At 32.5% G+C, this 16,544-nt stretch overlaps 1 protein-coding gene across 1 annotated transcript in view; it reads left to right on the top strand.

Annotated features, from left to right (window-relative positions):
* Nucleotides 1-16,112, top strand: part of LOC143052951 (uncharacterized) — a 91,187-nt gene extending 75,075 nt beyond the window's left edge. The window contains exons 17-24 of the mRNA XM_076226131.1: nt 2,270-2,401; nt 4,457-4,585; nt 6,271-6,360; nt 7,840-8,043; nt 9,147-9,320; nt 9,749-9,895; nt 10,675-10,732; nt 15,769-16,112. Of these exons, the coding sequence (XP_076082246.1) occupies nt 2,270-2,401; nt 4,457-4,585; nt 6,271-6,360; nt 7,840-8,043; nt 9,147-9,320; nt 9,749-9,895; nt 10,675-10,724 (926 nt within the window). The 3' untranslated portion in view covers nt 10,725-10,732; nt 15,769-16,112. The remainder of the gene's footprint in view (nt 1-2,269; nt 2,402-4,456; nt 4,586-6,270; nt 6,361-7,839; nt 8,044-9,146; nt 9,321-9,748; nt 9,896-10,674; nt 10,733-15,768) is intronic.
* Nucleotides 16,113-16,544: the final 432 nt, after the last annotated feature.

Below are 16,544 nucleotides of genomic sequence, written 5' to 3'. Positions count from 1 at the left end.
TTCAGATCTGTTTGCAATTGTTAAAATGCTCTGCCAACATATATGTAATAAATAATAATGTTGAGAATGATTTCGGGACATTTCCCGAATAAATAGTTGTCATAGATACATTTTTACCACCAATATTTTGAAATTTCATATATTTTGGGAAATTTCCCGAACAATAAATGTAAATTTTATCAATTATAAGAATAAAAACATGGAATGTTGTAAAAAATGTGTGTTTCTTTATGAAATCGGCATTCATTTATAGTAAACATTGAAAAAGATTATAAAAAGGAATAAAATGGATTTTACTCTTTTAAAATAGAGTCTGTTATTAGTATAAATGAAAGGTGACTTCAATAAGACATCAACCCAATGACACACAAAAACTTTGGGTAATTTACTATCCTGGTCACATATAAAATAACATTAAAAAACATGAGGTGAATAAAAGGTGACTTCAATAAGACAGCAACCCAGTGACATACTGTAATTTGTATATTTTTCCTTTGATCTTACTGCCTGATATTTTCGAGTATCAACGTACTGGCTGTATCACTGAAAATATTAGGTAATACATTGCGTGACGTCATAACATTGTGTGACGTCATAATTACCAATAAACAGAATAATAGGTAGTTTCATTTTTGATATTGACCATATCATATGGAATATCTTAACTCGCCCTAACAGGCTCGTCTAGATACTGTAAATTCAGAAATTATTGCGTGCATTTATTATTGCGATTTTGTCATTTTAGACTTAAATGCGATTTTTATTTATACGATTTTGAGAAAAATCCTGTTAAATTCATATAAAATATTTCAAAATACGAGTTTAAATTATTGCGTTTACAACTCAGTCGCATTTTTCGCAATAATAAAAACCTCGCATTAATTTCTGAATTTACAGTATTCCACATGATATAGACGGTATTAAAAAGGAAACTACCTATTATTCTATATATCATGGTCACATATAAAATAACATTAAAAATAGGGGGTGAATAAAGGGTGACTTCAATAAGACATCAACCCAGTGACACACAAAAACTTTGGGTAATATACTTTCCTGAAAACTTCAGATTCATTCTTTGAGAAATGCATATTTCAACCTCTCAATATATTCTGGAAACGGGATTTATCGTTTCTAAGTGTCAATCTAAATAAATACAGGTTGAAATATTATTTTTATTATCTATCCTTTCATGGAGAATTGTCCTATACTGTTTATTTGTAAAGAAAATGATTACTTCCATTTTTGCTCATGAAATAGAACAAATGAAAGAAATCCAAATATCAAAATGCACTGTTCAACCTCTAAAGATAATCTGGAAATGTGATTAATCATTTCTAGGTGTGAATCTAATTAATTCCAGCTTGAAATATTATTTGTACAAAAGTTATATCTTGTGATTATTGAGATATGCTCTAATATCAATTCATCTTTTCAGAATCTAATGCATTCTAGGTAATAAATTAATAAGCGTACACCAAAACGTTGTGATTGGTTAAAAACATTTTAAACGATTGAAATTCAACCGATGACGTTACATTATTTAAATTTGGTGTACGAACAATGAGATTACCCATAGTCCTTTAGTTTCTGAAAAGGTGAATTGTAAAAGCTGTACCTCGCACTGTACCTTGTTGTTTGCAGGTAAAGACTTTAAACAATTTTTTTTATATTTATTTCTTTTGATTTGTACCTTTATTTTGTTGTAAGAGTACAATAGAATTTCCTAACTGCTCTCATATTCACTTTCAGTTTGAACTCAATGTACAATATAAGGGCTATTCCGAAACAATGTACGTGGGAGGGTAGGAATGGGCTTAAAAATATCCCTATAGCCATGAACCATTTTTTTTTTAGATAATTTTGCGTACTGAAAAAACCCATTCAATTATTAAAACTTCCCTTTCTAACCTCCTACAAACATTTAATTGGAATAGCTCTGATAGACTATACAAATGTCCTAACTACTTTCATTTTCTACTTTCAGTTTGTCCCAGAGGAACATCAGGAGTAGACTGTTTAGACAAATGTCCTAACTACTTTCATTTTCTACTTTCAGTTTGTCCCAAAGGAACATCAGGAGTAGATTGTTTAGACAAATCTAACTACTTTCATTTTCTACTTTCAGTTTGTCCTAAAGGAACATCGGGAGTAGATTGTTTAGACAAATCTAACTACTTTCATTTTCTACTTTAAGTTTGTCCCAAAAGAACATCAGGAGTAGACTGTTTAGACAAATGTCCTAACTACGTTCATTTTCTGCTTTCAGTTTGTCCCAAAGGAACATCGGGAGTAGACTGTTTAGACAAATGTCCTAAGTGTGACAATGGAGGGTTATGTGATTATAGATCAGGGACGTGTATCTGTTTACCTGGCTTTAGAGGAGATTTCTGTCAAGCTGGTAATTAATTATGCAGTTTCTATTTTATTTTTGAAAATGACAGATTGATATTTAAATGAAATTAACTGTATTATTTTCAATAAATAATGTTGATTTAGAAAACATGTTTAATACAACATTTAATTTATAAAGATACTTTAATATTACATGTTAACTTGTAAGCCGTACCTTGACCTATATGTTAACTTGTAAGCCGTACCTTGACCTATAATGGTTTACTTTTATAAATTGTTACTTGGATGGAAAGTATTGTCTCATTGGCACTCATACCACATCTTCCTATATCTATATAGACAGATTGGATGAAAATTGTCCATTACTTGACATAAGATTGGAAACAGTCTACCAGTCACATTACATAAAAATGACAACAATATGCCAGTCACATGACATAAAAGTGACAACAATCTACCAGTCACATTACATAAAAAGGACAACAATTTGCCAGTCAGATGACATAAAAGTTACAACAAAGTCACATGACATAAAAGTGACAACAATCTACCAGTCAGATGACATAAAAAGGACAACAATTTGCCAGTCAGATGACATAAAAGTTACAACAAAGTCACATGACATAAAAGTGACAACAATCTACCAGTCAGATGACATAAAAAGGACAACAATTTGCCAGTCAGATGACATAAAAGTTACAACAAAGTCACATGACATAAAAGTGACAACAATCTACCAGTCAGATGACATAAAAAGGACAACAATTTGCCAGTCAGATGACATAAAAGTTACAACAAAGTCACATGACATAAAAGTGACAACAATCTACCAGTCAGATGACATAAAAAGGACAACAATTTGCCAGTCAGATGACATAAAAGTTACAACAAAGTCACATGACATAAAAGTGACAACAATCTACCAGTCAGATGACATAAAAAGGACAACAATTTGCCAGTCAGATGACATAAAAGTTACAACAAAGTCACATGACATAAAAGTGACAACAATCTACCAGTCAGATGACATAAAAAGGACAACAATTTGCCAGTCACATGACATAAAAGTTACAACAAATTCACATGACATAAAAGTAACAACAATCTACCAGTCAGATGACATAAAAAGGACAACAATTTGCCAGTCACATGACATAAAAGTTACAACAAAGTCACATGACATAAAAGTGACAACAATCTACCAGTCAGATGACATAAAAAGGACAACAATTTGCCAGTCACATGACATAAAAGTTACAACAAAGTCACATGACATAAAAGTGACAACAATCTACCAGTCAGATGACATAAAAAGGACAACAATTTGCCAGTCACATGACAAAAAAGTTACAACAAAGTCACATGACATAAAAGTGACATCAATCTACCAGTCACATGACATAAAAGTGACAATAATCTACCAGTCACATGACATAAAAGTGACAACCATGTGGCAGTCACATGACATAAAAATGACAATAATCTACCAGTCACATGACATAAAAGTGACAACCATATGGCAGTCACATCACATAAACATGACAATAATCCAGTCACATGCATAAAAGTGACAACCGTATGCTAGTCACATGACATAAAGTGACAACCATATGTCAGTCACATGACATAAAAATGACAACCATATGCCAGTCACATGGCATAAAAGTGACAACCATTTGCCAGTCACATGACATAGGAATGACAATAATCTAGTCATATGCATAAAAGTCAATAACTAATCATTGATTGGGAAAAAATACTGTAAACCAACTTATTTTCACGGATACTTTATTTAGCGTTCAGCCCTTTCTAGCCCACTTCGTGGCGATTTATTTTCGCGATTTTCTAATCCAATGTATGTAGTAAGATAAGGAAATCATTTTTTGCGACAATTTATATTCGCGTTATTTATCTACTCGCAAAAGTCGCCAAATTAAATCGCTCGCGAAAATTAGTTGGTTTACAGTACTTAAATATTTTGAGAACCCAGGATGACATTGCCTCCCCCTTCAATAATCAGCTGAGTAGATAATAAACATTGTTAAAGTAAATTTAAACAAAACACTACTTATTAATTTTCAATCATTATTTTATCAAACAGAATGTCCAAAGTCCAAGTATGGTATAGGATGTAAAACCACATGTAACTGTGAGAACCAAGCATACTGTCGACCAAGTGATGGCTTCTGTAAATGTTTACCTGGCTACATGGGAGTCACATGTTCTCAAAGTAAGTCACATGATCTCAGAGTAAGTCACATGGTCTCAGAGTAAGTCACATGGTCTAAGAGTAAGTAAAATGATATCAGAGTGAATCACATGGTCTCAGAGTAAGTCACATGATCTTAGAGTAAGTCAAATGATCTCAGAGTAAATCACATGGTCTCAGAGTAAGTCACATGGTCTAAGAGTAAGTAAAATGATCTCAGAGTAAATCACATGGTCTCAGAGTAAGTCACATGGTCTAAGAGTAAGTCAAATGATCTCAGAGTAAATCACATGGTCTCAGAGTAAGTCACATGGTCTAAGAGTAAGTAAAATGATCTCAGAGTAAGTCACATGGTCTCAGAGTGAATCAACAGTCTCAGAGTAAGTCACATGGTCTTATAGTTAGTCACATGATTTCAGAGTAAGTCATATGGTCTTAGAGTAAACCAAATGATCTCAGAGTAAGTCACATGGTCTAAGAGTAAGTCACATGGTCTTAGAGTAAGTCACATGTTCTCAAAGTAAGTCACATGGTCTAAGAGTAAGTCATATGATCTCAGAGTAAGTCACATGGTCTCAGAGTAAGTCACATGGTCTTAGAGTAAGTCAAATGATCTCAGAGTAAGTCACATGTTGTCAGTGTAAGTCACATAATCTCAAAAGTAAGTCACATGGTGTCAGAGTAAGTCACATGGTCTTAGAGTAAGTCAAATGATCTCAGAGTAAGTCACATGTTGTCAGTGTAAGTCACATAATCTCAAATGTAAGTCACATGATCTCAGAGTAAGTCACATGGTCTTAGAGTAAGTCAAATGATCTCAGAGTATGTCACATGTTGTCAGGGTAAGTCACATAATCTCAAAAGTAAGTCACATGGTGTCAGAGTAAGTCACCTGGTCTCAGAGTAAGTCACATGATATCAGATGAAATCTATTATTATGTCCCTTGCCATTTTTACCCTTGTCTTTCTGTATGTTTGGGCTGTAGGTACAGCCCAAAATGGTTTCCATTCTCTAAATTAAGTTTTCTTCAACCAAATATCAAGAAACTTATGCAAAACCTTTTTATTTTAAAACTCAGATCAAGTTTGGAATTTTGATTGCATCACTTTTATTGTTCTAGAGTTATGTCCCTTTATTATGGTATATGTTCTTGAGTTATGTCCCTTTATTATGGTTTATGTTCTTGAGTTATATTCCTTTATTATGGTATATGTTCTTGAGTTATGTCCCTTTATAATGGTATATATGTTCTTGAGTTATGTCCCTTTATTATGGTATATGTTCTTGAGTTATGTCCCTTTATTATGGTATATGTTCTTGAGTTATGTCCCTTTATTATGGTATATGTTCTTGAGTTATGTTCCTTTATTATGGTATATGTTCTTGAGTTATGTCCCTTTATTATGATATATGTTCTTTAGTTATGTCTCTTTATTATGGTATATATGTTCTTGAGTTTATGAGATTGTGGGCATCATCTGTATCCCTGCTCTATTAAAAGTTTCATTCACTTTCATATTCACCGTTCTGTAGGGTAGTATAGAAATAATTGATGGAAGTCACATGACAAATTCAACTAAAAACCACATCCCTGAACTGACATTTAGATAGTTGTCTGTACAATTTGAATATAAATTTTTGTTTCTAGTGAAATTTGATTCACATTATGAAATATATTTAATGTTTTTTTTTGTTGTGTTTTCAGCCTGCACTACTGGGTATTACGGAGAAAACTGTGCTAAACAATGTCAGTGTACAGACAAACAGGAATGTAACCCGGTGTACGGGTGTATAGGTATGTAACCCTTATCTACAATGCTATGTTGATAAAGTGTAGAGACAAACAGGAATGTAACCCGGTGTACGGGTGTATAGGTATGTAACCCTTATCTACAATGCTATGTTGATAAAGTGTAGAGACAAACAGGAATGTAACCCGGTGTACGGGTGTATAGGTATGTAACCCTTATCTACAATGCTATGTTGATAAAGTGTAGAGACAAACAGGAATGTAACCCGGTGTACGGGTGTATAGGTATGTAACCCTTATCTACAATGCTATGTTGATAAAGTGTAGAAACAAACAGGAATGTAACCCGGTGTACGGGTGTATAGGTATGTAACCCTTATCTACAATGCTATGTTGATAAAGTGTAGAGACAAACAGGAATGTAACCCGGTGTACGGGTGTATAGGTATGTAACCCTTATCTACAATGCTATGTTGATAAAGTGTAGAGACAAACAGGAATGTAACCCGGTGTACGGGTGTATAGGGATGTAACCCTTATCTACAATGCTATGTTGATAAAGTGTAGAGACAAACAGGAATGTAACCTGGTGTACGGGTGTATAGGTATGTAACCCTTATCTACAATGCTATGTTGATAAAGTGTAGAGACAAACAGGAATGTAACCCGGTGTACGGGTGTATAGGTATGTAACCCTTATCTACAATGCTATGTTGATAAAGTGTAGAGACAAACAGGAATGTAATCCGGTGTATGGGTGTATAGGTATGTAACCCTTATCTACAATGCTATGTTGATAAAGTGTAGAGAGTAGAACTGTCATCTGAAGTACAGTGTAATGTGTGAAATCAGAGATACAGGGGACAAGAAAAAAATGTCAGATTAAGGAGGGTGTTGGAATACTCCAGGTTTTTCTGCAAGGAAAGACTTATTTTGGGACCATGAAAATGTGTCGATTAAAGCAGCTTGTTGGAAACTCAGGTGTCGCATTAGGCAGGTTACAAATGTATTAATGAAAATAATAAAATCTTTTCATACTTTTCCAAAAGTAATATGTATTGAGTATATTCAAAAATATAATAAAACAGATAAGTTACCAAGCTTGTTTTCAAGCTACAGATACTGAAAAAAATACAGAAAGCATTAAAAGGTGAATAGGAGGTAGTCTAAAATGATTATGAGAAGATAGTTCTTTTGAAATACTTTCAGAATATTGAAATGAAAAATTGGGGTTATAACATGTAATAGTAAATATTCCTGTAGATTCCTTTATTAATTTTACAATTATTTTCATATAAGTAAATATCATTCCTGCTTTTAAATTTTTTGACTTGATTGAAAATCTAATGGTATTGTGTTCTAGCCTATTTGACAATTCAAGATGGTGGAAGACCAACCTTAATACTGGGTAAAACAGTCTGATTTTTCAGGGTAGTACAACTGAAATGTATAAAAAAGATGTAAACATTTATGTCAATCAGACAGCAACCCAACTTCATATAATTAGACTTTTTCTTCTTTCAGGTCGAGATGCAGTAGGACATATCATTTCACCTTCTGAGACGGCCCCTCAAGAATCAGATCCAGCTGTTGCCATAGTGACAGTAATGATTGTGTTGTTTCTATTGGTCGTATTGTTTGTAGGAGTTTACATGTACAGGAGAATGAGCAGGTTGAAAAAAGAGAATGAAATCCTCAACTCTGTTCACTTCTCTAGTTCACAATCTGGTGAGTACTTATTTTAAAATTGATTGGTGTTTCAATGCCACTTTTAAGCGCCACTTTTGGGCTATTTTGTGGCAACCATTTTTTATTGGTGGAGGAAGCCGGAGAGTGTCCAGAGAAGGACACTGACCTTTTATAGAGAATCTGACAAACCTGGTCAATTAAGATTGGACTCTAGTGAACCTTGAACTCACATCCTCAGTGTTGACTGGCTATAGTGATGACAGTTGTGACTACTTAAATTACTCGGCTTCTTATGCCCCTACTTCATTTGACACACCAACATCACATGATCATTGAAAGAGAAGGATCAGGATTTCTACAAATCATAAAAGAGGCAATTTCAACCTTTTGATCTGGCGTGCTGTAAAAGATCTCCACCTCAACAGTTAGATTTTGAGTATTTGAATTACCAAGTCTTACAATAAAATATTAAAATGCTAGGTCTACTCACAAAAGGTTGAGTAGTTAATTAAGACTCGTAGGAAAAAAATGATTAACCAAACATGCTTACATTAACATTAGTATTCATTTGATAGATAGGTGTTTCATTGGCAATATTACCACCTCACCTCATATTTTTTAATTAAAATAAACATAAGGTTGACTGTGCTTAAAAAATTGTTCATTTTCTGGGATACCTATTTTTGTGGAGTAAGGAAAACTTGCATTTTCAAGAATATTTATTTCAGTGGATTAACTGAAGTCTGCTTATCAGCCTATTGAACATTTGTTATTCATTCAACATTTAATTTCATGGTTCACATGCATCAATGAAAGTTGGTATCCAATGAGTAATAATGAATCCACATATAATTCAAGATGGTGGAAGACCAACCTTAATACTGGGTAAAACAGTCTGATTTTTCAGGGTAGTACAACTGAAATGTATAAAAAAGATGTAAACATTTATGTCAATCAGACAGCAATATATGTTGAAAAGGAATATATAATACTCAGTATAAATGAAATACTTATAAATAAAATATTTAAACCTCAGTTCTCAGTCTCAGTAGATATGACATACTTATAGATAAAATATATAAACCTCAGTGTTCAGCCTCAGTAGATATGACATACTTATAAAATGTTCTCTTCGTTTGCAGAGATATCAGGAATAAATAATCCAAACTTCACAACATCAGCGTCAACAGACGGTTGCCATAACAACTGTACAGATAGACCCACTTCCTGTACGTCTGTTGCTGAAGGAGTTGACGATCGGTATACCACCATTAAAAATATCAATGCTGATTTTGGAAATCCAAACCTTTCTAATGGTAGGTTGAATAAATGTTAAAATGAGAATGGATGTATCATTTATCATTTATCATTTTACCACTAATACTCAAAATTTCAAAAACAATTACTGTTTGAAGACTTTCTATTAATTTAAATTTTTAATAATACTTTTTAATATCATGCTACTTGCTTGAGATGGGAAAATGCTAGAAACTCAGTAGGCATGTGGCGTTGCTAATAAAATTGATTTGAATTTTACAACGACGTCATAGGTAAAGTAAAAATAAACAGATTATTATTGGTCATCTCAACTTATTGCTTTTCTCCCTTTCGCCTTATCAATTCAAGCAAGAAATCAATCTCGTTGAAATGATCAACGATAATCTATAGATATTTGTTGATAGTAATTATATCTATATCTGCTTAAATAATAAATATATGTATGATTTTTGTTTATGATTAATAGTTGCCGTGGTTGCAGAAGACAATGGTTATGAAGAATTTGTTCCCAGTAAAAAAGATTTTCTGTTTAAAGAGAAGTTGAACGTAAACTTGAACAACTTGAGTCCCGATAAATCTGACACTGGACACGATTATGACAATGTCTCTGTTGGTATGTACGATGATAAATATTTTTAGTCAATAATTTGCTGATTCATAAATATCTAAGTAGCCCAGATCGCATACTTAGCGGCCCCTATATTTAAAAAAAAATAAATTTGGATGCATCCAAAGAGCTGTTTTTCATCAAGAACGCTTAAAGCCAAACATTTGAAATCCGTATTTGAAAGTTCCAAAACTATTCAAAGTCTTATGCATGTACATATACAGTGTAACCTGTCTATTCCATCACCTCTATATTCCATCATTCTGTCTTAACAGACACATTTTCATGGTTCCATATGTGTCTTTCCCTGCAGAAGTAACCTGACTATGTGGTCCCTTAGTTAGTTGAATAAGATAAGTTATATGGTTCGCTACTGACCCCCTACGGATCAAAAGAGGGTAAGTAAAATCCATAGGTGGTGAGGCTGGAGGCCGAATCCCCTATGAATTTTATTCACCCTCTATGGATCTGAAGGGGGTCAGTGTTAACCGTATAACAAATTTATCAGACGCTTGACTTTTTCTGCTGCGTTTTGTTGAAAAATAAACAATAAAACACAACAACATTAATAGATGACGTCACCATTAATGCGTCATGAACCCCCTGTGAAACTTACTAATGCCCTACAGTCTCATAGGGGGTCACCACGTGACAGCGTTTAACCAATCACAACGTGATAATTTATCTGTGGTCTGATAACACAGGTTACACTGTATATGTGCATTTTATTAAATTTCTGTGCGACCCAGCTTACATTTTGACAATTTATATGTTTTTCTCACCAGATTCCATAGATTCCATAGAAGAAGAAAAGAAAAGAAACAATATGAAGTGATATGTCAGGTGTGTATACAATATGAAGTGATATGTCAGGTGTGTATACAATATGAAGTGATGTGTCAGGTGTGTATACAATATGAAGTGATATGTCAGGTGTGTATACAATATGAATTGATATGTCAGGTGTGTATACCATGTAAAATGATATATTAATCAGGTGTGTATACAATATGAAGTGATATGTCAGGTGTGTATACAATATGAAGTGATATGTCAGGTGTGTAAACACTATGAAGTGATATGTCAGGTGTGTATACACTATGAAGTGATATGTCAGGTGTGTATACACTATGAAGTGATATGTCAGGTGTGTAAACACTATGAAGTGATATGTCAGGTGTGTAAACACTATGAAGTGATATGTCAGGTGTGTATACAATATGAAGTGATATGTCAGGTGTGTATACAATATGAAGTGATATGTCAGGTGTGTATACAATATGAAGTGATATGTCAGGTGTGTAAACACTATGAAGTGATATGTCAGGTGTGTATACAATATGAAGTGATATGTCAGGTGTGTAAACAATATGAAGTGATATGTCAGGTGTGTAAACAATATGAAGTGATATGTCAGGTGTGTAAACAATATGAAGTGATATGTCAGGTGTGTATACAATATGAAGTGATATGTCAGGTGTGTAAACAATATGAAGTGATATGTCAGGTGTGTAAACAATATGAAGTGATATGTCAGGTGTGTAAACAATATGAAGTGATATGTCAGGTGTGTATACAATATGAAGTGATATGTCAGGTGTGTAAACAATATGAAGTGATATGTCAGGTGTGTATACAATATGAAGTGATATGTCAGGTGTGTAAACAATATGAAGTGATATGTCAGGTGTATACAATATGAAGTGATATGTCAGGTGTGTATACAATATGAAGTGATATGTCAGGTGTGTAAACACTATGAAGTGATATGTCAGGTGTGTATACACTATGAAGTGATATGTCAGGTGTGTATACAATATGAGGTGATATGTCAGGTGTGTATACAATATGAAGTGATATGTCAGGTGTGTAAACACTATGAAGTGATATGTCAGGTGTGTATACACTATGAAGTGATATGTCAGGTGTGTATACACTATGAAGTGATATGTCAGGTGTGTAAACACTATGAAGTGATATGTCAGGTGTGTATACACTATGAAGTGATATGTCAGGTGTGTATACAATATGAAGTGATATGTCAGGTGTGTATACACTATGAAGTGATATGTCAGGTGTGTAAACACTATGAAGTGATATGTCAGGTGTGTATACAATATGAAGAGATATGTCAGGTGTGTATACACTATGAAGTGATATGTCAGGTGTGTAAACACTATGAAGTGATATGTCAGGTGTGTAAACACTATGAAGTGATATGTCAGGTGTGTATACAATATGAAGTGATATGTCAGGTGTGTAAACAATATGAAGTGATATGTCAGGTGTGTATACAATATGAAGTGATATGTCAGGTGTGTATACAATATGAGGTGATATGTCAGGTGTGTATACAATATGAAGTGATATGTCAGGTGTGTAAACAATATGAAGTGATATGTCAGGTGTATACAATATGAAGTGATATGTCAGGTGTGTATACACTATGAAGTGATATGTCAGGTGTGTAAACAATATGAAGTGATATGTCAGGTGTGTATACAATATGAAGTGATATGTCAGGTGTGTAAACAATGTGAAGTGATATGTCAGGTGTGTATACAATATGAAGTGATATGTCAGGTGTGTAAACAATATGAAGTGATATGTCAGGTGTGTAAACAATATGAAGAGATATGTCAGGTGTGTATACAATATGAAGTGATATGTCAGGTGTGTAAACAATATGAAGTGATATGTCAGGTGTGTATACAATATGAAGTGATATGTCAGGTGTGTATACAATATGAAGTGATATGTCAGGTGTGTATACACTATGAAATGATATGTCAGGTGTGTAAACACTATGAAGTGATATGTCAGGTGTGTATACAATATGAACAGTCAGGGGCGTTACTTAAACAAGTTATTTTTTTTAATTACTTATATAAGTAAGTTTTTATTTTAAAAATAATAAAATTACTTAATAGAGTTATTTTAATTTTCAATAGTAACATAGACTAAATGTAGTTTTCATGATTTTAAACATCATTCTATATCATAAAATAAAGAATTTATCAGATTTGAGAGGAGTATAGAGATAAAGGGTTACTTTGAGAAAAATGACAAAAATATTACTTGAATAAGTTATTTCAAATATTTTTGAAAAAAATAGCAATTACACTTATCTAAGGCACATATGTAATTGATTTAGGTTACAAATTATATATAACTTCAGGTCTTAATAAATTCACAAGTATCTATCTATTTATATCAGTCTACCTTCAAGATTTTAGAGGAACATGATAATTTATTACTCCCAAGAGACCAATCTTTGACCCAGAAACGTCGGTATGAAAGATGAGTGCGTCGGAAAGTTAATTAGTGTTTCTGAAGAATTAGTTTTTATATATCAAGGGAAAAATAACCAGATAACTGTGAAAAATATTTAAAGCTAGTAAAATCTGTATTCTTGGACACCTATAAAATAATATTCAGAAAAATAACTTATATAAGTTATATTCAAATTAGCCTCGTTTTCAACATTACTTATATAAGTTATATTCAAATTAGCCTCATTTTCAACATTACTTGTATAGGTAATTTTAATTGTTACTTGTTTAAGTAATGCCCCTGACTGATGAAGTGATATGTCAGGTGTGTATACACTATGAAGTGATATGTCAGGTGTGTAAACACTATGAAGTGATATGTCAGGTGTGTATACACTATGAAGTGATATGTCAGGTGTGTAAACAATATGAAGTGATATGTCAGGTGTGTATACAATATGAAGTGATATATCAGGTGTGTATACAATATGAAGTGATATATCAGGTGTGTATACAATATCAAGTGATATATCAGGTGTGTATACAATATGAAGTGATATGTCAGGTGTGTATACAATATGAAGTGATATGTCAGGTGTGTATACAATATGAAGTGATATGTCAGGTGTGTATACAATATGAAGTGATATGTTAGGTGTGTATACAATGTAAAGTGATATGTCAGGTGTGTATACAATATGAAGTGATATGTCAGGTGTGTATACACTATGAAGTGATATGTCAGGTGTGTATACACTATGAAGTGATATGTCAGGTGTGTATACACTATGAAGTGATATGTCAGGTGTGTATACAATATGAAGTGATATGTCAGGTGTGTATACACTATGAAGTGATATGTCAGGTGTATATACACTATGAAGTGATATGTCAGGTGTGTATACACTATGAAGTGATATATCAGGTGTGTATACAATATCAAGTGATATATCAGGTGTGTATACAATATCAAGTGATATATCAGGTGTGTATACAATATGAAGTGATATATTAGGTGTTTATACAATATGAAGTGATATATCAGGTGTGTATACTAAATACAGGATTTCATAGCTTTTAGTATTGTAAACGGGTCATATATAATGAAAGAGGAGATTGCTTTGAGAGATACAATTGCCATTGTTTTCATTTATACACGTATTAGTATTATTTTCAAAAATAATTCAACTGCAATCTTAAAATGTAATTTATGTAAACTGAATAGTTATTCAACTTTAAAAATAGCCAATCCCGGATACAAGTGTATGAACAATGTACTTATTGTGTTTTATTTTTGCACTATCAATTCCATTAGTCACTGAGACTGAGAGAAGGTATTTCACTTCGTAACTTATCACCTATTTTCCTACGAGAATTATAGGTGGAACCCCATTCATAAGTCTTTAAATATTTAATTACCTTTGGGTCAGTGGGTATGACTCCTTTCCATACACATTCCTCTGTTAAAATTGTGATCGGTTTTAATATAATATTATGTTCCTTGATGTTTAGAATAATACGAATGACGTTTGAGTATGGTCCTGAGTCAATTGTATAAGTCTACAGATTGCTTAAAAGCAATCGTATCCCAAAAAAGCAGATGTGGTCATGATTGCCAATGATATTACTCTCCACATGAGGCCTAATGAAACAGAAATTAACAACTATATAGGTCAACAATATAAATTGACAAATGTAAAACAATTGGAACAAGAAAACTAAAGGCTTATTTATATACAAAAAAAATCAACAACAAAAAAATAATTATATAACACAAACAACAACCACTGAATTACAGACTCCTGACTTGGGACAGGCATATATAGGTTATTTTTTATTATTTTGCAGTCAAAAACATATCCCCTATAAGTGCCTGGTTTGTAGAAGTTATGATAATTGATGTGAAATGTAAACTTTATTTTGATAGGCACTTTGACTGTATATTGTAGCGGAGCATACCTGCTAACTTTTCAAAGTGCCCATGGGGGTTTTGCGTGCAAGATGGCTGTCATAGTCCTAAAAAACCTTCACGGGGGCCTGCAAATACATTTTAATGTTGTTTTTTTTTGGCTTCTTCATACTTTTATAGGCCTAAATTCATTGGAAAATTAATTGTTTTGTTTAATTTATATTGTGGACAAAATTGCTCTTACAAAATTTCAATTTGTGAGTCTCCATGGGGAAAAACCCCCGCAAATAGTGACAGTTGGCAGGTATTGTGGAGACAACTCTTATTGGCGAATTTCTGAGATAGAAGCCATTTCAAAGTGATGGTTAAATTTTAAAAAGTACCAAGGGAATTTTTTCTAGACATAGTTTGAGTGACTTACATTTTTAAAAGCTTTTTGTATTCAAACTAAAAATTCATGTGTTTTGATAATATATAAAAGAATAAAAGTCTAAAAGATGACAAGTTGTCATTAATGAATTGACTCAAATTTAGTTTTACTAGCGACTCTAAAACACAAAATAAAAAAGCCATCACAGTCATGCCACCAACAGGATGACAACTAACTTGCATCACATAATTTAGAAGGCAAATTATTTTTAATTTACCATGTTTAATCAACATTATAATTTAGTAATTTATTGTATGTTTTTTTTTAGATTTGTTTGTTGATGGGTACCAGACCAGTATAAGTGCTATATAAACCAGTCTTCCATGTGGATGTTCTGTCTCATTGTTAATCATTGTATGCATTAACAATGACCTTTTTATTTTTCAACTTGTTAATTTGCTATTTTATGTATGATTATAATAGCTGACAGATATTGTTAACTGAAGAAGGCCAATGGCCGAAACGTCTTAAAAAATTGGTTTATTTATACAATTAGATATTGTTAAGATTTGTTATGAAGTTTTGTTTGTTTGTTTTTAATGTTTTATAGATCTTCATGACATATGTGCAAATGTTTATCAATTTAAAAAAAGTTTAATGAAAGCCTACTGGAATTTTAAAACAAACAGAAAGATTACTGTTAATTCAGAAATTATTGTGTGTGCATTTATTATTGCAATTTTGTAATTTTTGAGCAAAATGCTATTTAAATTTTTGGAATATTGAGAAAAATCCTGTTTTATTCATTTAAAAAAAATTCAGAATACAAGTTTAAATTATTGCGGTTATAACCTTGTTGCATTTTTGGCATTAATAAAAACATCCCAAAAATTTCTGAATTTACACTATATCTTTTTCATGTAATCACTTTAAGGGCATACAATACATTTAAAGGGGAGGTAATGATTGTTGCTAATGTAAAATGTTATTTTTGCGACGTCAAACTGTGACATATCGGGAAAAGATGCAGTTTTCAACTGATTTTGATCATTCAAACTGATTTAATTTGAAAACGAGTGCATTGACCCCTATTTTTAAAATGAC

The sequence above is a fragment of the Mytilus galloprovincialis genome, chromosome 11, assembly GCF_965363235.1.
Source record: "Mytilus galloprovincialis chromosome 11, xbMytGall1.hap1.1, whole genome shotgun sequence".
In the NCBI taxonomy this organism is placed as follows: domain Eukaryota; kingdom Metazoa; phylum Mollusca; class Bivalvia; order Mytilida; family Mytilidae; genus Mytilus; species Mytilus galloprovincialis.
The sequence above is the reverse complement of the archived record's forward strand: the minus strand, read 5'-3'. Positions and strand labels throughout refer to the sequence as shown.